At 39.5% G+C, this 26363-nt stretch overlaps 1 protein-coding gene across 5 annotated transcripts in view; it reads left to right on the top strand.

Annotated features, from left to right (window-relative positions):
- The first annotated feature begins 14489 nt into the window (after positions 1–14489).
- The window catches only part of LOC140457900 (tryptophan 5-hydroxylase 2-like), a 50498-nt gene continuing 38624 nt past the window's right edge, over positions 14490–26363 (top strand). For 3 of the 5 annotated variants that reach the window (XM_072551660.1, XM_072551663.1, XM_072551659.1), the window contains exons 1-4: positions 14490–14634; positions 16445–16585; positions 23460–23600; positions 24634–24817. In XM_072551660.1, coding sequence (XP_072407761.1) covers positions 14545–14634; positions 16445–16585; positions 23460–23600; positions 24634–24817 — 556 coding nt within the window. In that variant the 5' untranslated portion in view covers positions 14490–14544. The remainder of the gene's footprint in view (positions 14635–16444; positions 16586–23459; positions 23601–24633; positions 24818–26363) is intronic. The other 2 variants (XM_072551662.1, XM_072551661.1) reach the window with 2 other exon arrangements.

Below are 26363 nucleotides of genomic sequence, written 5' to 3'. Positions count from 1 at the left end.
TGCCAGAAAGACGCAGCCTGCCAGCCTATTGGAGTACCCATATAGTAGGCATTACCTGGTATATACTGGAAACATTATTTTCAGTTACTTCTCAATAGTTCCTTAAAGTATATCTTATCCCCTTCCAGCCTTTAAGCAATATTATCCCTGTACTTTACTTGTATGGAAAATTGCATGTTCTGTGGGATGAGTGATGACCTAATTGCTATAATCTGTTCGCTTGATCACATGTTATAAAATGCTAAAGGTAAAAACAATGACTGCAGATGCTGAAAACCAAATACTGGATTAGTGGTGCTGGAAGAGCACAGCAGTTCAGGCAGCATCCAACGAGCAGCGAAATCGAAGTTTCGGGCAAAAGCCCTTCATCAGGAATAAAGGCAGTGAGAAGGGCTTTTGCCCGAAACGTCGATTTCGCTGCTCGTTGGATGCTGCCTGAACTGCTGTGCTCTTCCAGCACCACTAATCCTGTTATAAAATGCTGTTAATTCTCTCTTTAGCTAAAATATTAAATATGGCTAAGGTTTGTACTGCCTCACTTAACTAATATGAATTTAATTGGAATGACATGGAAATGTGAAACAAAATATATATTTTAAAAAAGAAATAAAGTAGATATAGAAGAGGTTAAAGGAACTAAATGGATGACTGTCAGAGGTACAAGCACTAAAGACCAAATAGCTTCCTTCTACATGGAAAAAATAAGTGTCCGTTATTGATTTATAAGTTGTTAGTTTGTGAAACTAAACTTTTCCAAGATGGATTCCTCAACACTATTCTTAAAATTGCAATAAACAAAGTTATTACATTGAAAACTAGATCCATTTCTGTTTAGGTACATTGTTTAAAGCTTATTTTTGTGATGAAAATTTTTCTTGAGCTAAAGGGAAGTATTTACAAACTTCCAGGAACTTTTATTTAGGTTACACAATTCTAGGGAGTCCAAAAAGAGTACTAGCATCCACTAAGGCTTTAATTTCCTGTTGTCCAGGAAATTAGCACAGATCATCTTAATCTTTCATTCAGTTTATGCCTCACATTTGTTCTCCTGTTGGCAATATTTGCTTTCTCCAAATTTCTTATTGGTTTAAAAAGATTTATTGCGCAGTGTTTCAGTAGCTATGACATACATTCTCTGCCATTTATAAGGAAACTAGTTTTATTAAAAAAGTGCCATAAGATCTTGACGTGGAATATTTTGTTTCTGCAGGATGCTGTCTTTTTAGTTATGTGCATAAAATTACATTTATCTCATCACATTATTGTTTCATACATTGTAAAACGTGGATTGATAATATTGTAGATTAAAATAAATGCCAGTTACATTTATATCTGCCATTGCACAAAACATCAGAGTTTCACAATAACCTCATGCTGTTCAGTTGAAATCTGAAACTTTTACTTTGGAACTAATGAAGATACCGTTATTGTGGATTGGTTTTAGTTCCTGATTTATGAATACACATGGGAACTCCCACCTGGGAGGTGTTTCTTCATTTTATGACATAGTAAAAACTACATACAATGGAAACCTTTGCTGATATTTGTATGTACCTTGTTTTCTTTTGTAAGGGAGAGAAATAGATGCCTTCAAGAGAGTACATCTATTAATTTGTGGGATAAGGACACTTTAACTGTTTGAGCTTGATTCCATCCTTAGATTCTCATCCATTATCCATTATCAATTATGGATAATTCTGGGCAACATACCTGTACCACTTAATTTTATTTTGGTTATTAATACTGGAAGCTGACTGTGAATGTTGCCACTGTCAAATGTTAAGTGAGGGGGAAAAAGTTCAAAACATCTCTAATTATTTTTTCATTGTAGCAAATATTATGATTCCAGCTGATGCTGATTCTCAAGTCAGATTCCAAACTGCAATTTGCCTTGCTTGAATCAGTTTTCTTTGGTTTTGATGAGGTGGTCTCTTGCTGCAACACAAATATGCTTTGCTGCAGATTTGGTTTAACAATAAAACAAGTTTATTAGGCCAACAGACTTAAGAATAAAGTAGAATAAACCAAGCTATTTGCATATAACGTGTGTTTAAAGGTTTATAAACTGATCATAAAACATTTTGTTCCCAAAATTGTACCTTTATAGGACTTAGCAGAGAGAATCCTCTTCCCTTTTGTACCACAGGGCTTAATTTAACTATGGCTTCAACTCCTCACCTTGAGAACCAATAACCTCTTCTTGGAACCTTCATATAACTGAGCTTAGAATTTCTCAGATTCAAATTATTCCTTCAGATTGTAATGAAATAATTCTGGTCTGGAACTTTCAAATGGAACTGCTTACACTGAGGTAACATATTTATTAAGAAGTTAAAACCTCCATTAATCAGAAGCAACTGAATTGCAAATTCAGCTTCAACCCAGATTTCTGCAAAACAGCCAAATTGAAATCCAAAAGCTTATTCCTGATCTATGAGTGTTTCCCCTAATTAAAAGAAAAAAATCATAATCTTTGACCTTCTAAACTAAAATCCTGATGCACTTTTACTTCGTTCACACCTAGAATCTCCAAAGATTATCTCTGTCAGACAGTTTTAAATGAAAATGGCAAGAGAAATACCTGCAAGTTAATCATTGAATCTCTTCAAGACACACAAGCCAAAACCATATTGTAATAGCTCAAATATTAACTCTCAAATAAGTGATATTAAAATATAGATAAATCACATGCCTTATGTTGCATGAACTCCCTGGAAAGAATGAAAATGAATCTTTAAATAGCATTTTCATTACAAATCTAAAAATATCTTAACATTATTGCAACGTTCACATTAACAGGAATGACATTAAAATTAAATAATTGGTTACACAGTTACCATATTTTGCATTAGTCATAGCATTGTACAACATTGAAATGGACCATTTGGTCTAGCTCATCCGTGCCAATGAGATAGAAGCCACTCTAGTTGAATTGGCCCTTATCCCTCTAACCCCTTCCTATTCATGTACCCATCCAGATGCCTTTTAAATTTGGTAATTGTATATGCCACCACCACACCACCTTTGGCAGCTTGTTCCATATAAGCACTACACTCTGAAAAAGTTGCCCCTTTAGGTCCCTCTTATTATTTTGCCCCTCTCACCTTAAACCTATGCCCTCCAGTTCTGGACTCCTGTTTCTGGGGAAAAGACCATGGAAACCTCTTTAAAGGCCATCCCTCAGCCTCCAATGCTTCAGTGAAAAAAGTCCCAGCTTATTCAGTCTCTCACTATAGCTCAAACCTTCCAATCCTAACAACATCCTTCTAAATCTCTTCTGAACCACTTGGTGTTTAACAACATTCTTCCTATTGCAGGGAGACCAGAACTGAACACCGTATTCTAAAAATGGTCTCACCAATGTCCCACATTATGTCTTCATATGTGCTATTGATAAAGTGTCTGCTGTAATATTTTCTTTTCCAGGTAGATGAATGATTTTCAAACTATATTTAGATTAGATTCCCTACAGTGCGGAAACAGGCCCTACGGCCCAACCAGTCCACGTCGACCCTCCAAAGAGTAACCTACCCAGACCCATTTCCTTCTGACTAATGCGCCTAGCACTAAGGGCAATTTAGCATGGCCAATTCACCTAACCTGCACATCTGTGGGAGGAAATGGGAGCACCCGGAGGAACCCCACGCAGACACGGGGAGAACATGCAAATGCCACACAGACAGTCGCCTGTGGCTGGAATTGAACCTTGGACCCTGGTGCTGTGAGGCAGCAGTGCTAACCACTGAGCCACCGTGCCACCCTCATGGTTGAAGAATTAAGCTCCAATGAAATATTTAAGTTTTTGTACCAAGCTTCTTCAAAGAAAAGCAATAGATCGCGGTCTGCATAAATGACAATACCTTCTACGTTGTTCATGATGTAGCACCAACACACAACTGTTTCACTTTCAGTGATTGAATATTGCTGATATGTTTCTTTGGAAAATAATTGACAGACTTTACAATCCCATCAATTCATGTTGCAGTGAAATGGCCCCCACATGAGGCAAGACGATACTTGGGCCTTATTTCAGTGTGGTTGAAATAAATCACCTTTGCCTTGCCAAATGCACTCAGTCAAATTTATAAGCAAATTGGTTTTTTGTAACCAATCAAAAAATTTAGTCAAGTGGTACAGATATATCCAGTTTTGTCTAAAAAACAAAATAATTAATGTAAACAACAGATACATAGTCCTTCAATGACTTTGTAGGCTAATCTGTAGAATGTTGCCAATGCCTTTTTCATTCCATGGGGTATGACTTTGTATTGATGATGTTCATCTGGTATTCCTTCAATGCGCTTGTGAATTTGCATGGGCAGAGTCTTATAGGACTATGAGAAAGTGAGGATGTTTAGGGGTTTAGATAGGGTTGACCATGAGAACCTTTTTCCACGTATGAAGTCAGCTATTACGAGGGGGCATAGCTTTAAATTAAGGGTTGGTAGGTATAGGACAGATGTTAGGGGTAGATTCTTTACTCAGCGAGTTGTGAGTTCATGGAATGCCCTGCCACTGGCAGTGGTGGACTCTCCCTCTTTATGGGCATTTAAATGGGCATTGGATAGGCATATGGAGGATAGTGGGCTCGTGTAGGTTGGGTCTTGGATCGGTGCAACATCGATGGCCAAAGGGCCTGTACTGTGCTGTATTTTTCTATGTTCTATGTTCTATGGGGACTGCAGATGCTGGAGATCAGAGTCAAGAGTGTGGTGCTGGAAAAGCACAGCAAGTCAGGCAGCATCCAAGGAGCATGAGAATTGACGTTTCAGGCAAGAGCCCTTTATCAGGAATGAGGCTTGTGAACTGAAGGGGTGGAGAGATAAATGGGAGGGGGTGGGTCTGGGGGCAAAGTAGTTGAGAGTGTGATAGGTAGATAGAGGTGGGGGTACTGGTGATAGGTGAGAGAGGAGGGTGGAGCGGATAGGTGGGAAGGAAGATGGACAGGTCCTAAGGGCAGTGCCGAGCTGGAAAGTTGGAACTGGGATAAGATGGTGGGACGGTGGCTCAGTGGTTAGCACTGCTGCCTCACAAGCGCCAGGGACCCAGGTTCGATTCCAGCCTTGGCCGACTGTCTGTGTGGAGTTTGCACATTCTCCCCGTGTCTGTGTGGGTTTCCTCCCACAGTCCAAAGATGTGCAGGTCAGGTGAATTGGCCATGGTAAATTGTCCATAGTGTTAGGTGCATGAGTCAGAGGAAAATGGGTGGGTTACTCTTCGAAGGGTCAGTGTGGACTTGTTGGGCTGAAGGGCCTGTTTCCACACTGTATGGAATCTAATCTAAGGTGGGGGGAGGGGAAATGAGGAAACTGGTGAATTCCTTATGAAGGACTCTTGCCTGAAATGTCTATTCTCCTCCTCGGATGCTGCCTGACCTGCTGTGCTTTTCCAGCACCACATTCTCGATTCTTCAAAAGCAATGAAGTACTGTATAGTGGAATCAGGTGACATACATACAGCAGGCCTCATCTTGAAATTGGGATCAATTCACACTACCTATCTTTATTTTTGTGAGCGGCATGCAAGTTTCTTGTTTCGCAACTCACCTCATCAATATTTAGTCTCCCAGCTTACCAAACTTGAGAAAAAAAAGCTAGACTTTGGGAAAACTGAACAAGAAAAGCCAGTGTGAGTACTTGAATTCTGCTTGCTCCAAACAATGTCCATGTTGGAAATTGGACACCAACATTTTAAGGTGTGATCCGTGGGCGAATTTGGTTAGATAAGGTGAAAAAATGCACGAGGATTCATGGCAGAAAGCTTAACGTGCATCACGACTCAGACTTAACCAAAGAGCGACAGGTTTCAACTCCATTTGATGATCTCCGAATTGTAATTATGTGTGATGTATTATTGTCATCTGTCAGACTGTTGATTCTCTTATCCTTAATACTTGATGCTCATTTAAGTAAGGTTTTAAATTTACAGGAATGCTATTTTTGAATTCTTCCATGATAAAATTTTTCCTCATATTCTCAATTTTTCCCCTCTAGCTTTAGTGGTCTAAACCACTCATCCTCTAGCATTTCTTTTTCCTTGCAAATCCTACCAATGTCCGATGAGGTTTCTTTCTTGAGGTCCTAAATATTAATTGTTAAGCTTCAAGCACAAGCTGTTAAGCATTCAGTATTGCCTGATAGTTTTGCACACTGTAGATGATTCTTCAGCCAAACCAGTGTACTCAGCCGTAGCTGCACTTGTCAAAATGCTCTGTAACATTAAAATAATAATTGACCTCTTTATTTGTCCAGATTTCTTCTCAAATGAGATAAAATACCAAATGATTCAATTTTCAGTAAGTTTAGGCACTAAATGTAGATTTAGTACAGTTATAGTCCCACTTTAAAATCAGAAGTATCCTCCAAAGTATTATTTCTTCCTATGTCTTTAAGTTTTCCTTTGGCCAACTCATGTTCTCTCTTTGGTGTTTACGTTTTATTTCCAAATTCCTTTATTTGTCTTTTTCTTCCCTTTACACTTTAAATTGTTTTCACTCTAAATCTGTATTTCTGTCTCCAGTTCAAGTCTTTTTATCTCATTTTATGTTCAGTTTTTCAATTTCTAGTTATATTCCAGCTAATTCCATTCGTGATATCATATTTTCTGGTTCCTTCCTTCCAATTCTAAATGATGGTTAATCACTTGAAGCATAACATCCTTACAATTCATGCTTTTACTTCAACGTTCAATTAAGCCATTAACTCTCAGTTTAGCTTTAGTCAAAGATTTCAAATAATCCACTATTATAACTTGCACCATCCAAAAAAAAAGTTAAATTCAAAGCCATCTTCCAATAAAATTCACGACAACACATCTGCTTTATGTCCAGAACCACCACACAACTGTTGTTTTAAAAAGATAGAAAGACATGGACCCCTTTTAATTCCAGTGATTTCAACTCCTGCCAAGAGCTCCTAATTGTTATGATCCCAGTTGTGATCAGGAGCAACTGTTATACGCATTCAACTTCAGTCAAGACTTCTGCAAAATTGCCAAGCTAAAACCCAAAAGCTTCATCCAAAAAGGCCCTTCGTTGAAAAAAGTTGCTGGCTTTGAAGGGAATTTACAAGAGAAAGTCAGGAGCTCTTACAAGACCTTGTATTTTGTGAAACTGGATCTGATGCTGGTTTCATTTGCCTTGTTGCAATTGTTGCTGATCCCTACTGCTGCTGCTGCACTGGGGCCAATGTTAATACCAGGGCTGCCCAAAAAAATGCATTGCCTCAGACATAGCTTTTATGAAAACATATATGTTGGAAACCCTAAGGTTTCTATTTGGCCCATCAAATCCACACTAATCTTCTGAAGAGCATCCCACCCAGACCCACTCCCATACACTATCCTTGTAATCTTGCCTTTACCGTGGCTAATCCACCTAGCCTCTGAATTCTAGGCAATTTAGCATGGCTAGTCCACATAACCTGTGCATCTTTGCACTGTAGTAGGGAACCTTGCGCAGACCTGGGGAAAATGTGCAAACTCCATGTAAACAGTGCCTGGGCCTGGAATCGAACCTGGGTCCCTAGCACCTTGAGGTAGCAATACTAATCATGAGCCACCAAGCCACCCATGGCATATTTAGAAGGGCACAGTGTTTGATCCTGTTGAAGACATTGCATTATTCCAAAGTTTTCTTTGGAATTGGTAGCAAAGAACAAAATGTTTCATGTACAGTAAAACTATTATCCACCCTCTCTTGGATCTGAAATAGAAAAATCTGAGGTAGTAACTTGGATGAGAATGAAGATGATAAAAAAGAAATAATGAACAAAACAATCACTTGAAGTAAAGATAAATGATTTGGAGATGTGGGTGTTGGACTGGGGTGTACAAAGTTAAAAATCACACAACACCAGGTTATAGTCCAACAGGTATAATTGGAAGCACACTAGCTTTCGGAACGTCGCGCCACTACCACCTGATGAAGGAGTGACACTCCGAAAGCTAGTGTGCTTCCAAAGATAAATGATGGTTTTGATGTTGAACTTTTCTTTTACTTTCTGTCGAATTGCCAGAGAAGAATCATAGCAAGTTACAGCATGTAAGGAGATCATTCAGCTTATCTTGTCCATGCCAGTTCTCTATAAGCGCAACTCAGCCTGTGCCCTTTTTCCACAGCCTTGCAACTTATTTCTCCTCAGATAATTATCCAAGTATCTTTTGAGGGCCTCGATTCAGCCTGCCCCCTCCCAATATCAGACAACATGTTCAAAATCTTAATCGTTCACTTCCTAAAACGGTCTTTTTAATATGCTATTGCATTTCACATGTGTTGCAAAAGAAGTACCAGGTATTCAATGCAACTTTTTTCGAAGTTAGTTATCTAATTTTATTCAGAATCACATACAGCTATCACTTTGATACATAACTTCTGATAAGGGGGTTAGTATGGAATGTATGTAATTAAACATTTGCTCATCCAGAATTGGATTGAGAAGGTTATAATTTTTCCTTGTGCATTTTTGCAGCACTTACTCATTCTTTTTTTCTTGTACAAGGCAGACAGTATTTTGGTCTCAGGTATGACAGGAGTGAGTCATGCCTTCTCGTTTATTGCGCAATCAACGGGGTTGATATTGATGATCTGCATCTTGTAATTACCTCTGCAAAGTATTAAAATAAACCCTTATATTAAAATGTTATCAGTTGTTACATGGTATCAAATCCGTTCGTATGTCTAACAGAAATATTTATCTGCCACATTGGAATATGAGTCTTGCTAAAGTGTCCAGTATATGAGTTTGCATGTGAATATTCTACGGTCTAAAATAATCTATATAGTTGGCATTGGTGACCAGAAGTCAGTCAGTCTTTTATCAATTCAAGGGATTATAACTTCAGATCTGCCAAGCCCCAGAACATCACATGCTTCTCAATTCCAAGACACCCCTTCTTGTTGCTACAAACCACATAATTATTCACCACTTCCCTGCTGTTTCGCCACTTACTTTTCAATATGATCCCAATGTATCTCAAGCTACCTAGTTCAGTCACCAATTCCAGCCGAAGATCATTGGCCTAAAAAGATAACTCTCTTTCTTGCTGTGCACATTCTGCCTCTCACTCTCACCAACAACATTGAGACAACCACAGAGACTGGTAGGCTTGTCACTGCTATGGTCATGGGAGCCCTTTCCTGGAATGTGATCCAGTCATGACCAGTCATAAGCAGTCCAGTACTAATACCTTGTTTTGGACATCATTTTGTTGTCTGTCTTGTGAAAATTTGCTTGATGATGCTATGTTTTCCCTCATCATTCTTTCATGCCACCATAGAATCCCTACAGTGTGGAAACAGGTCCTTTGGCCCAACAAGTCTATAGCGACCCTCTGAAAAGCAACCCGCCCAGACTCATTCTCCTATCCCATATTTACCCCTGACTAATGCATCTAACCTACACATCCCTGAACACTATGGGCAATTTAGCATGGCCAGTTCACCTAACCTGCACATCTTTGGACTGTGGGTGGAAACCGGAACATCAGGAGGAAACCCACATAGACACAGGGAGAATGTGCACACTCCACACAGACTGTTGCCCGAGGCTGGAATCGAACCCAAGTTCCTGGAGTTATTAGATTAGATTACTTACAGTGGAAACAGGCCCTTCTGCCCAACAAGACCACACCGACCCGCTGAAGCGTAACCCACCCAGACTCATTCTCCTACATTTACCCCTTCACCTAACACTATGGGCAATTTAGCATGGTCAATTCACCTAACCTGCACATTTTTGGATTGTGGGAGAAAACTGGAGCACCCGGAGGAAACCCACACAGAAACAGGGAGAACGTGCAAACTCCCCACAGAGAGTCACCTGAGGCGGGAATTGAACCTGGGTCTCTGGTGCTGCGAGACAGCAGTGCTCACCACTGTGCCACCGTGCCACCCTGTGGGATTTAAGCAACCTTGGCAAGGCTAGCCATTGTTGCATATCTCTAACTGCTTTTGGTGATGAGTTAGCATCTTGAACTGTGTTCCATCTGGTTAAGTACACACTGCTGTTATCAAGAGACCTCTAGGTTTTAGTGAGTTTTGAGAAGATTTGTAGCTCAGGTTGAGGTTCTGGATGTAGGTTTGCTCGCTGAGCTGGAAGGTTCATTTCCAAACGTTTCGTTCCTCTACTAGGTAACATCTTCAGTGGGCCTCTGGCGAAGCAATGCTGAAAATTCTTGCTTTCTATTTATATGTTTGGGTTTCTTTGGGTTAGTGATGCCATTTCCTGTGGTGAAGTCACTTCCTGTTCCTTTTCTCAGGGGATGGTAGATGGAGTCTAACTCGATGTGTTTGTTGATAGAGTTTCAGTTGGAATGCCATGCTTCTAGGAATTCTTGTGCATGTCTTTGTTGGGCTTGTCCTAGGATGGATGTGTTGTACCATCAAAGTGGTGTCCTTCCTCATCCGTATGTAAGGATAATAGTGAGAGAGGGTGAGGAAGGACACCACTTTGACTGGGACAGTCTGCATTCTTGGAGAAAGTGAGGACTGCAGATGCTGGAGATCAGAGCTGAAAAATCAGAGCTGAAAACACATTTTTCAGTCTGCATTCTTGGTTTGGTGGAACTGTCTGCAGCTCCAGTAATGATCAACACTCCTGATTACTCGACAGGGAAAACACAACTGCCACTGATCCAATTGACCAGGAGTTGTCCAAGATGAGGTATCCTACTGAAAGTAGACCAAAAGTCCCACCTTAAAGCATTGAAGCTTCTCTCAGCTTCAAATTGTTGCAGGGCAACTGTCAAGATCTTGGATTGGTTGCCTCACACCCCAACATTTTAATCTGGGGTGGGAGGAATATGTGCTTGGAACATTACATCGCTAAACTATAGTCCATTGTACACTACTGTCAGAGACAGAAGTGATTTTTTTTCTAAGGGAAAAAGTGACGACTGCAGATGCTGGAGATCAAAGTGGAGAGTGTGTTGCTAGAAAAGCACAGGAGGTCAGACAGCATCCGAGGAGCAGGAGAATCAGGATTTCTGATGATGGGCTTACGCCCGAAACATCGATTCTCCTGCTCCTCGGATGCTGTCTGACCTGCTGTGCATTTCCAGCACTACACTCTTGACAGTGATTTTTCTAAGCTGACAGTGATGTGTCAAATGGGTAGCCTCTCTTAGGATGGCGCTGAGCTTCTCTATTGTTGTGCTGTTGTTAGATCTGCACTCATCCAACTGAGTGAAAAGTATTCCATTACACTCCTGTCTTGTAGATTGTGGACAGGATATGGGAAGTCAGGAGGTCTGTTATTTACCATGGACTTTCTAGATTCAGACCTGCTCTTGCAGCTACATTATTAAATGGCTATCTGGTTCCATTTCTCATCAAGGGAAATCCCTAAGGTATTGTTAATGGGAGATTCAGTGTTAGTAATGCCATTTAATTACAAGGTGAGATGATTAGAGTCTCTCTTGTTGGTAATTGCCTGGAACCTTTTATGGTGTGAATGTTACTTAACTTAGCCCACCACAGGATGTTGTCCAGATCTTGCTGCACATTAAATGGATTACTTTAAAGTAGAAAATGCCACTGATGAAACAACTGAAGATGTGGAGCCTAGGACAATGATGATACCCTAAGTTTTCTTACTTTGTTTTGTTGAGTAGAATTGTGCTATCATAATTGTTAGATCTTGAGAGTTGAAATGACATTTTGTGCATCATGTTTCTGCTACCTAGGGGATGGTGTCTTGAGGTAGGATCTGATTGTCTATGATGTAATGATTCATTCCCTTTGACAGAGTGGTCAACAAAGCAAATGGCACCTGATCTTCATCAGTAGCAGCATAGGCTACAAAGCAAGGAAGTTTGCTATCCTGACACAAAAGACTGATTTGATCTCAACTGCAGCATTTGCAGTATTTCTAGTCTTCACATTTTATATAGTATGTGAAAACATTAAAAACGGCACAGAAATTATTTTTAAGAATGGTTCCATGGATGAGGGTAAGGAAAAGCCAGGGAACTATAGACCGGTGAGCCTGATGTCAGTGGTGGGCAAGTTGTTGGAGGGAATCCTGAGGGACAGAATTTACATGTATTTGGAAAGACAAGGACTGATTAGGAATAGTCAACATGGCTTTGTGCATGGGAAGTCATGTCTCACAAACTTAATTGAGTTTTTTGAAGAAGTAACAAAGAGGATTGATGAGGGCAGAGCCATACACATGATCTATATGGACTTCAATAAGGTGTTCAACAAGGTTCCTCATGACAGACTGGTTAGCAAGGTAAGATTTCATGAAATACAGGGAGAACTACCAATTTGGATACAGAACTGGCTCAAAGGTAGAAGACAGAGGGTGGAGGTGAAGGGTTGCTTTTCAGACTGGAGGCCCAGAGGAGTGCCACAAGGATTGGTACTGGGTCCACTACTTTTCATCATTTATATAAATCTTTGGATGTGAGCATAGGAGGTATAGTTAGTAAGTTTGCAGATGACACCAAAATTGGTGTTGTAGTGGACAGTGAAGAAGGTTACCTCAGATTACAATGGGATCTAGATCAGATAAATGGGACCTCAGGGGCAACTTTTTCACACAGAGTGTGGTGCATGTATGGAATGAGCTGCCAGAGGAAGTGGTGGAATTACAGCATTAAAAAGACATCTGGATGGGTATATGAATAGGAAGGGTTGAGAGAGATATGGGCCAAGTGCTGGCAAATGAGACTACATTAGGTTGGGGTATCTGGTCAACATGGACGAGTTGGACCAAAGGTTTCAGTAAAGAAAGAGGTTATTCAGCCTATCATGTCTGTGCTCAACCCTTGAGGGAGAAATCTACCTCCTTCCACTCTCCTGCCTTTTCTCCAAATACTTGCAAGTTTTTATTCTTCAGATACTGATAAAATTCCCTTTTGAATGCTTCAGTTGATCCAGGTTTCATCATACTCTCAGACAATGCATTCCCAATCCTAACCACTCATTATACAACAAGAGTCAACTTCATATCTGTCATAGAAAAAAATGTTTAGAAACTATTATTAAAGATGTTATAGCAGGGTACTTAGAAAAAGTCAAGGTAACCAGGCAGAGTTTTGTGAAAAAGAGATTATGTTTAACCAATTATTAGAGTTCTTTGGATAAGTAAGTGCATACATTGAAGGGAACTGGACGGCATTTGATAAGATGCCACATCGAAGATTATTGCAGAAAATAAAAACTCATGGAATAGAAGGTGACACTAGTCTAGGCAGAAGATTGGCTAGCTGACAGGAAACTGTAGGCATACATTGCTCTTTCCGGTTAGCAAGATATAATGAGTGATGTGTGGGGGGATCAAATTTACAATTCATGCAAATGATTTGAACGAGGAGACAGAATGTATGGTTTCGGAACTTGCGGATGACTGAGTAGAAAATTAAGTTACCAAGAGGGTAGAGGTTCCAAAAGGGTTCTCTCTCGACCAGTGTTGCCAGATCGGCTGAGTTTCTTCAGCACTTTCTGGTTTTATTTCAGATCTCCAACATTTGCAGTATTTTATTTTTAATTAATGTATTTATATTCTCAGTATTAGCCGTCAGATGATATAAACTCATTACTTCCCCCCCCGGCTGATATTCTATGTTCAATCCTCTGATGGGAATTCCATCTTTGTCACAGAAGCTAGAAGATAATGGGCATGGAGAAAAAGTATTGGGGAAATCTTGGTATGAAGGGGAGCCAACCAGCAATGAAATCAATAAACCAGTTTATTTAAGACAAGTGCATATTGAATGAGAGGGAGAGAAAACAGGGGCCTCTCCCTGATAACACTTATTGTTGAGGACTTTCACAAGGAGATAGTGTTTTGTGCATTTAATTGACAGGTCTTAAATTTCACTCTGACTTTGGTGGCATTGAAAGTATTTTATTTCAAACATTCAAACTGCGATTCATCATCAAACCAGGGGATTTGGAAGCCACTTAAAAGCTGGGGAGAACCAGCGAAAGGAGAGAGATAACTGCCGAGCACATTACAAACATATAATGTTATTTGCTAAGGGTCAGAAACCCCCCTCTATATTGAAATCTTTGGCCACCAATAAGAAGAGCGATTTAGTATTTTAACTGTTTAAATGCAACTTGCATTTAACCACTCTCTGTACAAAGAAAATGATAAATGCATTTTTACTGTAACATTAATCCGATTTCATGAAATAATATCAGATCGGATGCATCAACGCGCGGATATTTCAATGCACCCTGCTCTAATCGGTTGTGTAAAAACCCTTTTGTTATCACCTGGCTCTCAACATTGCGATGTAAACCAGAGGCTGAAATGTAAATCAGTAATCTTACAGCTGGAGTTCCTTGCCATTGGTGAGGTGGAGAGGACTTTTCCGAAGTTCGCTCTGGACATTAAACAGTGCAGCCCAATGCCTGAAGGAGCCCAAGAGTGCGGTTTGGTAAATGAGCATGCTCCGCCCTACAGCTCGACAGGGTATTTAAAGATCCCTGAGCAGCCTCAAGCTATCACCCAGGCTGACTCGCAGCCCCAGTGAAGAACACGCTCCTACCTTTCCAGTCCTCCAAAACCTTGCCCTTAAAAACGTGCCAAGATGATGATGATGATTGGAAATAAATACCGGGCAAAACGAGGAATGTCGCTGGACTCAGGTTTGCCGAGGCAGCAACGTGTAAGCGACCAGGTGTGTTCACAGCTGCAGTGTGCTTTGGTCTTGAGAGAATTGATGGTGGGGGAGGAATAGATGCAGGATGTTTTTTTTTAAAACTTAGAACAGAAGACATGAGAGGCCATTTAACATGGATTTGACTTTCAGGGTGAAATCCACAATCAGGACTGGTGACTGAGGCACAAATGATATCAGTGATCAACATGAAATGGGATGGATGGATGAGGGAGAAAGGGTTTTGAAGGCAATTGAGCACAGAGTTGCTCAGTCTGATTTGCTGACAGAGGGTGAACAGCAACATGGACTTGTTGAGCCACTTTGGCCATTTGTAGATTAGATTAGATTACTTACAGTGTGGAAACAGGCCCTTCGGCCCAACAAGTCCACACCGCCCCGCCGAAGTGCAACCCACCCATACCCCTACATCGACATCTACCCTTTACCTAACACTATGGGCAATTTAGCATGGCCAATTCACCTGACCTGCACGTCTTTGGACTGTGGGAGGAAACCGGAGCACCTGGAGAAAACCCACGCAGACACTGGGAGAATGTGCAAACTCCACACAGAGAGTCGCCTGAGGCGGGAATTGAACCCAGGTCTCTGGCGCTGTGAGGCAGCAGTACTAACCACTGTGCCACTGTGCCGCCCCAACCTTATGTTGTAAGGTTCTTATAATGAGTTGAACACCAGGTATTTAATTTTAACTGCTTTTCATAACTGTTATTATATTTACACAGGAGTTCAGAAAGTCCCCTGATTTAGAGCAGATTGTTGCTATTAGTTGGTTTTGATTTCTTAGCCTTTTCTTACTTAACAATCCTTAAAAACTCTTCCAACAGCTATAGTTCAATAATCCACTTCAAGATAAATGTCAAAAAGCAGGGTTTTTTTAATTGTTCCAGAGATGCATGCATCTCTAGCATTTATTATACACCCCTTGCTATTCTTGATAATATTTGTATGAAGTTCCATAAAAAAGGCACCTAATTTACACTTGGCTACACTAGTAGTGGTAGATCTAGAGTTTTGTAGTATACTTGCTGGAACTAAGAAATATTCAGTCTTTTCTGGTTCCTAATGCTTCACTGGATCACAGAATTTGTGTGAATCAACCTGCTCTATGTACCAGGGTATACATATTTAGAATACAGTCTGTAAGTGTTTTTGCTGATGGAGAAATTCAGATAAACAACGGGGAAAGTGTATACTCAAGAAAGTTGATTTAATCTGGGATGCAATGAAGCTAATTGAGGAGTAATATTCAAGTGAATATAGGTAGCTCAAGTTCTAATATGGATTAAATACTTACTTGAAATTAACAAACACTTTAAGGTAGATTCCCTGGTATAGTTTGACAAAAGAGATGCTGAGGCTGAGGGAGGTCAGATTAGTCCATGGAAGATAATAGTGAGGAAGGGAGACCAGCAGTTTTTAACTAATCACAAGTTTCACATGGGTCAGTAATGCTCCATTATACATGTTACAGCTGATACAATTTTCATAGTTTTTTTGTCCCATTGAGAACTGTTGTATTGGGTAATAAATAAAGCACACATATTTACTTTGTAGATTTACTTTTGTTATATTGTTTCGAATACAAAATTCTTGAGCCAAACCTGTTTAAGGCTCTATTTGAAGATTGTGAGTTTATTGGGTTTGAATAATAGATATATCAAGTTGAAGTCATTATATCTGCCACACAGTAAAAGACTTACCTGTGAATTCCATAAATAAATGTATCTTAAGAGTTAGTGGCCACATGTTTTTATTGTGAAGTTTCATATACTTCCGATATTTCCTTTCCTTTTTTTATTATCCTCAGATTTGGCATCCCTCCAAAGCCAGCATGTGTTTCCCTGAGAAGGTGGTTGTTGGGCACCTGAGTAACTTACTAGGCTACTTAGCAGAGCAGTTGAGTCAACCATGTTTATGTGGGACTGGAGTCACATGTATACCAGACTGGGTAAGGAAAGCAGCCTTCTTTCCCTAAGGACATTAGTGAATCAACTGGGTTTTTAATTTCAATTTGATAGCTTCACACCTGATGATAACATTAGATATCCAAACTTTTAAAAAAAATCACATTCACAACACATTCTCTCTGAAATATTGACCAAACCTTTTCCAGTACAGCAGGTCTTTCAAGTATTATGCAGTTTACGAACTGATATAAGATTTTTAAAAACAAAAAGTTTTTATAAACAATAATCTAATATTGAGTAAAATTATTAATAATTAATCAGACTGTAGCAGGTAAAAATGTTCACCTCATGTTAAATTTTACTCTGACATCTCTGAGTTGCAGACAGAATGGATGATAATATTTGCTTATATTGAGGAATTTTAAAGATGGACAATACTTTGTGATCATATATGATACGGAGATGCTGGTGTTAGAACTGGGTGGACAAAAGCCAAAAGTCACACAACATCAGGTTATAGTCCTGATGAAGGAGCAGCACTCTGAAAGCTTTTGATTTTGAATACATCTGTTGGATGATAACCTGGTGCTGTGTGACTTCTGACTTTATGATTATATAGTTATTCCAATTGAAGACTCAGTTATGGCTTTTGTCACTGCAGTGAAATCACGTAGCAGGATAAATTTGTAAACTATACAAGAGAAACTTAATTAAAAACAATGTGTTCACCAGTTACAGTAGACTTCAATCGAATATTCTTTCAATTCTCATTGTCGTGTCCAGAATTAATTTGCTCTCTATATTGGTAATAAAATCATACAATACTGGTACTTTGAAATTTGAGTTGCTAGTGGAGTTTGAAGCCAATAATATGCACTTTCCTCAAATTCATGTTTATAAATATTTTACAAGAATTGTTATTCTGCTAATTTGGCAAAATATTTGTAGATTTGCTTTTATTTTAAACATTTTTTAAAAATTAAGAATATTTTCATTAGTCAGTGGTGTCTTCCTTATTTCAGTCTCTCATAACAATTTTGCTTGATATTTTCTCTACACTTACCTTGTGAAAATGTTGCAACGTAATTCCAATTTTATGTTAGATATGGATATAAAGCAACATACATTGATTTCACAATATAAATTAATCAACTGACTTCAGGTGGAGTGCCCAGTCATAAGCTGAATTTGCCTCAAGCTGTTTATATTTATCTGGCTATGAGTTTAGTTTCTCATTCCCGTATATGAGTAAAATTGCTGTACAGTGCTTAGGTCATTGTATATGCATAATATCATAATTACTACAGCTAAACTGACTGAAGGCACCTATTGAGGTCTCTCTGCTTTTCCCAGCACAATGCCAGTTGATCATCCTTTAATATTAAGTACTGTATTTCATTTGCGCTTTAGTTTTATCGCCAGGTGTCCATTCTACTGTTAACTCTTCCCATGTTTCTGGGTTGGGGATTGATACTGATGCACATTGGCTTTCCTGTACCAATTGCTGGAATTTTCTTTGGATGGCACGGTGTTTCAGTAGTTAGCACTGCTGTCTCATAGCACCAGGGGCCTAGGTGCAATTCCAGTCTCAGGCGACTGTCTGTGTGGAGTTTGCACATTCTCCCCATGTCTGCATGGGTTTCCTCCGGTGCTCTGGTTTCCTTCCACAATCCAATGATGTGCAGGTTAGGCAAATTGGTCATGCTAAACAGCTCATAGTGTTCAGAGATGTGTAAGTTAGGTGCACTGGTCAGTGGTAAATATAGGATAATGGGGTAGGGGAATAGGTCTCGGTGGGTTGGTTTTGGTCTTCGGAGGATTGGTTGGGCTGAAGGGCCTATTTCCACATAGAGATTCTATAATCTAGTAAGTCCTGAAATGGGAGTCGTACCTTGGGTCTTTTAGCTCAGTGGCACAGCACTACCAACTCCTACTCCTAAACTCCTAAAAAAAAGACTTGTCCTGTTGCACTGAATGCCCTGTCCAAAATAAAATAATTGCATCTAAAGCTCAAAGCCAGGATAACTCTGATCAAAACTGAAGGCAGACGTGTCAATCTTTGTTGGGATACTCAGTTTGCTGTAAACTGGAATACATTCAATGAACATCAGGATGAAAAAATTCAACTGTCAGCATTGTAAGGAATGTGCTTTGCATTACTCTTTATGCTACTTTAATAAGAGATTAAAAATTGCTCGACAGTGTCATATAGTATTCCTTAATTAAACACAAATTCATAATTTTATACAATGAAGATGAATTCAATTTGGTTAACTCTTTATTTTTCAGTGAAAGCTGTTATAGTATATAGGGCATGTAGACTTCTATAATGTAGTAATCATAGAATATGGAACAGCACAGCACAGTACAGACCCTTTGGCCCTCGATGTCATGCCAGCCTTTTATTCTACTGTAAGTTCAGACTAACTTACATATCCTTCATTGTGCTAACTTCCAAGAGTCGCTTAAATGTCCCTAATGTGTCTGACTCTACTGCCACTACTGGCAGTGCATTCCACGCACTCACCACTCTCTGTGTAAAGAACCTGCTTCTGACATATTGTCTAAACCTTTCTCCAATTACCTTAAAATTTTGCCCCTCGTGATAGACAATTCACCTTGGGAAAAACTTTTTGGCTATCCACTCTATCTAATTGTCTCAACATCTTGCACACCTCTATCAAGTCACCTCTCATCCTTCTTTGCTCCAATGAGAAAAGCCTAGCTCCCTCAACCTTTTTTTATAAGTCATGCCCTCCAGTCCAGGTAAATGTCCTTTGCACCCTCTCTAAAGCTTTGAAATCTTTCCTATAATGAGGCAACTAGAACTGAACACACAATATTCTAAGTGTGGTCTAACCAGGGCTCTATAGAGGTGCAGCATAACCTCACAGCTGTTGAACTCAATCCACCTGCTACTGATAGCCAACACACCATACGCCTTCTTAACAACCCTATCATCGTGGGTGGCAACTTTGAGGGATCTAACAATTTGGACCCCAGGATCCCTCGATTCCTCCACACTGCCAAGAATCCTGCCTTTAACCCTGGAAAATTATTAGCAATAAAAGCCTCACACAATTTAGAGAAAGAAGCCAATTAAAGTAATAATGATTAAATATTGCACAGTGTAATTCAGGTTGGGAAATGACTTAATAATCCAAAGTGATGGTAGATACATATGATTTTTCTTGTTTGGCCTTTTCAATTAGCAGAATAACTGAGTCTGGGAATTGATACTTTGTGATGTCAGTCGTGAATTGATCAACCATTTTATATTGTAAATTACAGTGATGGTAATTTTAATTAAAAAGAAGAATGTGCATTCACGTAAACCTTTTAGGAAGTCATTGTGTTACATGTTTTATGGGGTCAGTTTGGTCCATCAGTAAAAAAACATTGCTTTTGTCTGATCAACAAAGCAATTGTACTTCATCACACATGCTATTCAAACTGGCCCCATAAAACATATGTGACTTCCTAAAATATTAATTACCAAATAAATACTCTTTACGTTGGTAAATGTTATTTTACTAAGTGTCCTTAAGCATATATTACTGGATACTGTAAAGGGATATAAAGAAATGATGGTGGAAAAAAACTCGTAAGTGATTTTGTGACATGATAAAAATATTTTTTGAGAAATTTATAAAAGAATGCAAAAGGTAAGAATACAGTTTTACAGTATTTGCTACAGTACTGCAGGAACAATGCTTGCTTGAAGAAAAAAATCTCTGACCAGATTTGACAGTCAGCAAAGCTTCAGTATATTCTTGTCGTTACAATTGAGATGGTAGTCAAAAGCAGGAGAAATTGAAATCATTAAAAATGCAATAAGTTGTTTGAAACTAAACTGATGGGAAAGGAAATGTATATGGTGTAAAATACAGTAAAACACAGCTTACAGTTATACCCCACTCAAAAGCAAAGCCATAAGTAGGGACTTGACAGAAGTCTATAAAATTATGAAGTAAATAGATAGGGTTGATGGTCAGAATCTTTTTCCCAGAATTGAAATGTGCAGTAACAGGGGAATGCATTTAAAGCGAGAAGGGAAAAATTCAGAAGAGATGTGAGGGGATGGTTTTTTTTTACACAGAAAGTGGTAGGAGTCTGAAACAATGCTGCCAGGTGTGATGGTGAAGGCAAATACGATAGGGGCTTTTAGATAAGCACATAAATATGCAAGGAATGGAGGGATATGGACCAAGGGCAGGCAAAAGAGATTAGTTCAATTTAGCGTCATGTTCAGCAAAACATCGTGGGCCGTGCTGTTCTATGTTCTATGGAGGGCAGAAAGAACTGAAGTAAAAGATTACTAGAACTGTGAATGTTTGCCCCAAATCCTAGAGATATGCCCTTTGTTGAAAAAACAAAGTGCTTTACACATCAGTGGGAAAGAAATTTACGGTTGTTATGACAGATTATCAAGGCAGCGAGCAAAAATTACATTCCCGGTTAAACACAAAGGAATGTTTAAGGCCCAGGATTTTCAGTCTGGTCCTTATGAAACATGAAACTAATTTCCAGATCTACACAGGAGAGCTTTGGAGCATGCTTTGGAATCTTCGTAATTGAAAAAGTTAATGATTTCATTTCAGGACCTGTCATGATGAAAACAAATTACGTAAATTCCTATATCACGCAGGACATAATTGTATCTGACAAACTCTGGGGTCTCCTGTTGAAGGAGGTAAAAGTGGAGGAAAAGTAAATCTATAATATGCAAAGGTTTGTTGCATAATTCAAATCGATGATTACATGGCGTGTAATACCAGTACAGATAGTTTCAGGACCAGAATTTCACCTCTTGGTTTTGATATGCTGCTGGAACAATGTGGCTTATCTCATCGTATAATAAATCCCAGATAGGGGGTGGGAGGAGCAATACTAAAAAATGATCAGAAACTTAGAAAGTTACAAATTTAGATTTTTAGAATGCAACACCCTTCCTAATCATTTGTCTTTCCCTTGCGTTCCCCCAATATCAGCGTGTCAGTCTTCAGCCAATTCAATCTACTAAAAAACAAGAAATGTCTTAGGGCTGAATTGTAGCTATTAGCGACTGCCCTTGAGATCAACTCGGCATTTGACTGAATACAAACATAAGTTAGGAGCAAGAATAGGCTATTCGGCCCCTTCAGTATACCCTGCTATTCTCTAAGACCATGGCTGATCCATATTTCAACCCAACCTCAGTTCAACATTTACCTCATTGCTTATCATGAATCCTTCCATCTCTGCCTTAAAATTATTCAACGGCTCTGCTTCCACTACTTTTTGCTGAAGTGATTCATTTCCTCGAGTCATAGAAATATCTGTCTTAGGTGAGTGATCCCTTGCTCCAGGTTCTTCTGTCAAGACCCCTCAGCATCTTGTAAATCTTGATCAAGTCATCTCTTACCCTGTTAAACTCCAGCAGCTACAATCATATCTGTCCAACCCTTCTTTCCTCATGCAGCAAACTGCCCATTCCTGATATTAGCCAAATAAATCTTCTCTGAATTGCTTTCAACAATATCCTTTCTTGCACGAGGAGACCATTACTGCACACAATACTCCAGATGTTAGATCACCAGTGCCCTGCAAAACTGAAGCATAATGTCCTTACTTTTATATTTAATTCCCCTCACAAGAAAGCAATATAATTCCATTAGTTTTCTTCATTATTTACTGTTCCTGCATGCTAACATTTTGAAATACATGCACTGGAATACCCAGATCTCTCTGCATCTCAGAGCTCTGCACTCTTATTATTTAGATAATATAGTTTTTTTAAAAAACTTTTTGTGCTAAAATGGACAGTTTACATTTTCGCCTATTTTATTCCATTCGCCAGATCTTTGCCTCTTCATTTAAGCTATGTATGTATTTCTGTGTAATTCTTTGTTTCCTCTTCACAACTTTCTTTCCTACCTACCCTTATGGCATCAGCAAATTTAGAAACCATATCTTCCATCCTTTATCCAAGCTATTTATATACATCGTAAAGAATTGTGACCCAGCACTGATCTGCAGCATATGATTCATGACAACCTACCAATTCTGAGAAGGATCCATTTAAACCTGTTCTGTTTCATGTTTGCTAGCTATCTTTGGTCTATACTGACATGTTTCTCCTTACATGATGAGCTCTTATTTTCCACAATAATGTTTGATATGGCATCTTATTAAATGCCTTCTGAGAATCTATGTATTGTCATCTGCTGGTTCCCTTCTAGCCACACCACACGCTAGCTCTTCAAAGAACTGATAGATAGATCCATGATTTCCCTGAGCATGGCAGCAAGTAATGTTAGTAAAATATAAATCAACAGGAATCTGCATGGTGGTAGGGTGTGGAGGGGGGGATGGTGGGGGGGGGGGGGGGGGGGGGTGCAGGGAGGCAGTGGTGGGGGAGACATTCCAGTGGCTGGGGATAGATCCAGCTTAAAAGAAGATGGTTGTGATTGTTGCAGGTCAATCATCTCAAACTCCAGACATCATTGCAGGATGTCTTCAGGACAGTGTCCTTAGCCCATTGATCTGCAAATGTTTTATCAATGATTGTCCTTGCATCAGGTAAGATCAGAACTGGGATTGAAAGAATGCACAGACTTCAGTTCCATTGCAATTTCTCTGAAAATGACAGTCCAAAACTGCAATCAACCAGACTTGGAAAACATCCAATCTTGTCCTGATAAATGGCAAGTATCATTCACATCATACAAGTGCCGAGGAATAACCATTTCCAGCATGTGGGAGCCTGACCGCCTCCCCTTCAAATTCAATAAATTACCATCAGTTAATGGTGTAAAATTCAAGTACAGTCCTCTCATTTTCACGGTTATACACAGTTATTATGACTACTTAAACACATTCTTCTGATTTGATAACCACTTTGTAAAGGAAAACTGTTTGAAACATTTCTTGCAGGTAAATAAAGGGTGGTTCAATAAACATGATGAGAAGAAAGTTAGCAAAGGAAATGGCAAAAATGAGACTTCCAGGACAACAATTCTGTTTGCCATGAAAAATGAGGTTGGTGGACTTGTGAAAGCCCTTCAAATCTTTCAGGTAAGATTTATAATGTACAGAGAAACAACTGAAGATATCATGTTTACCTCCTGAAAACTAATTGCATTTATCTATACTATAATATAATGTTTGCATGGACTCCCGATCTACAAAATCATATTTCTTCTCATTTTTATTAACATTCTCATAACAACAAATTGCTATGTCCACGTTGGAAACTGTTTGTGAAAATGTCATGCTAACATTCCACCATCCTGTCTGTAACGGGCATATAGTGCTATAACTTTGCACTTTGGCTCCATTCCCTTTTTTATTATTCACTTGTGGGACTTGGGTGTCGCTGGCTGGTCATTGATAGCCCATTCCTATTTGCCGTGAAGAAGATGGTGGTGACCTGCCTTCTTGAATCACTTCAATCCATTTGCTGCGGGTTGACCCACAATGCCAGTAGGGAGGGAATTCCAGGACTTTGACCCAATGACTGTGAAGGAACGGCGGTATATTTCCAAGTCAGGATGGTGAGTGGCTTGGAGGGGAACTTGCAGGTGGTGGTGTTTCTAAGTACCTGCTGCCCTTGTCCTTCTAGGTGGAAGTAGTCATGGGTTTGGAAGGTGCTGTCTCTGGTCCTTTGATGAATTTCTGCAGTGCATCTTGTAGATTGTACACACTGCTGCTACTGAGCACCGGTGATGGAGGGATTGAATGTTTGTAGATCACTTTTGAGAAACCCAAACTTGAAAGCAAAATACTTCTGGAAATCTTAAATAAAATTAGAAATTTCTGGGAATAATCAACAGGTCTGGTGGCATCTGTAGAGTTAAAGCTTCAGGCCAATGATCTTTGTTCAGAGTACACTCCGTCTCTGTATGTCAGATTTCCTGTTACTTGCTAGTTAACTCTGATAAACATAGTGTTTGTTCAACATAAAGACAGTGTTCAAATTACAACATGAACTACGATTGAAGCTAATATAATTTTGCCTCAACTGTAACACCACTTTTGCCAAACCCACACTTCATTTTGACTCTCCCTGTGTATGTTCCAAATTTTGAATTACATTCTATTTTATCAGGACAAACACATCAACCTAGTTCATATAGAGTCCAGGAAATCAAAGAGGAGAGCTTCGGAGGTTGAGATATTTGTGGACTGCAGCAGCACAAAAGAAGATTTTAATGAACTGATTCAGCTATTAAGAGTCAACACAAACGTTATTTCTCTGAATCCACTGGCTAACAACTGGACAGAGGAAGAAGGTATGACTCGCAATTCACACCTTGTTCTGCAGTGGTCACATTAGTAAAAATGAGTGATTCCAGCTGGCTGGTCCTGTAAATTTTACTTTTTAACCTCTGGGGCCTAAAGCAATTCAGTGGCTGTGGTACATATGTCAGTAAGAGAGACAGAAATTGCTGGAGAAACTCAGCAGGGGTGGCAGGACCTCAGAAGAATGGTCACTGGGCTCAAAACATTAATTCTCTTTTCTCTCCACAGAAGCTGTCAGAGCAGCTGTGTTCCTCCAGTCATTTCTGTTTTAGTTCAGAACTTCAGCATCTGTGTTGAAGTATAGATTGATAACGAGAATTTGTTGCATATTAATCATTTCTATTGGATTTGAGGGCACTGAGTAAAATTGCTCTGAGATAATTTACACTTTTCATTGAACAAATAGGTGGAAAATAATTATTCTTCAGAATGTCCCCAATCTAAAATGGGTGAAATTGCACAAATTTCATGTTGGAAGTCATATAGTAGAAAGGTACTTTATTTTAAAATTTGTTATAGTCGGTGTCGTATGGAGAAATGCCATTGTACCTTTACTGGTTAGATTATTGTAGTCTTGCGATCTCTGCTGTTGCTATGTGTAAATTTGTGTGCAATCTGTGACAGTTATTAAACACACATTACTTGGAACATGCTATCATAGAGTCAGAGAGATGTACAGCACAGAAACAGACCATTCGGTCCAACTCATCCATGCCGACCAGATAATCCAACCTAATCTAGTCCCACTTGCCAGCACCCGGCCCATATTCCTCCAAACCCTCCCTATTCATATAATGTTGCAATTGTACTAGCCTTCACCACTTCCTCTGGCAGCTCACTCCATACATGTATCACCCTCTGCTTGAAAAGGTTGCCCCTTAGGTCTCTTTTATATCTTTCCCCTATGCCCCCTAGTTCTGGACTCCCCTACCCCAGGGAAAATACTTTGTTGATTTATCCTACCCATGTCCCTCATGATTTTATAGACCTCTATAAAGTCACCTCTCAGTGTCCAATGCACCAGGGAAAACAGCCCCAGCCTATTCAACCTCTGCCTATAGCTCAAATCCTCCAACCCTGGCAACATCCTTGTAAATCTTTTCTGAACTCTTTTAAGTTTCACAATATCCTTTGGTAGGAAGGAGACCAGAATTGTATGCAATATTCCAAAAGTGGCCTAACCAATGTCCTGTACAGCCAAAACATGACCCCCCAACTCCTGTACTCAATACTCTGACCAATAAAGGAAAGCATACCAAACGCCTTCCTCACTATCCTAACTACCTGCAACTCTACTTTCAAGGAGCTATGAACCTGCACTCCAAAGTCTCTACTCAGCAACACTCCCTAGGACCTTACCATTAAGTGTATAAGTCCTGCTAAGGTTTGCTTTCCCAAAATGCAGCTCCTCACATTTCACTATCCTGTCCACCTATGATTCCATTTTCAAGGAACTATGATCCTGCACTCTCTTTGTTCAGCAACACTCCATTAAGTGTATAAGTCCTGCCCTGATTCGCTATTTCAAAATGCAGC

Source organism: Chiloscyllium punctatum, chromosome 32, assembly GCF_047496795.1.
Source record: "Chiloscyllium punctatum isolate Juve2018m chromosome 32, sChiPun1.3, whole genome shotgun sequence".
NCBI classification, from domain to species: Eukaryota; Metazoa; Chordata; class Chondrichthyes; order Orectolobiformes; family Hemiscylliidae; genus Chiloscyllium; species Chiloscyllium punctatum.
This window is presented reverse-complemented; position numbering and strand designations above follow the sequence as displayed.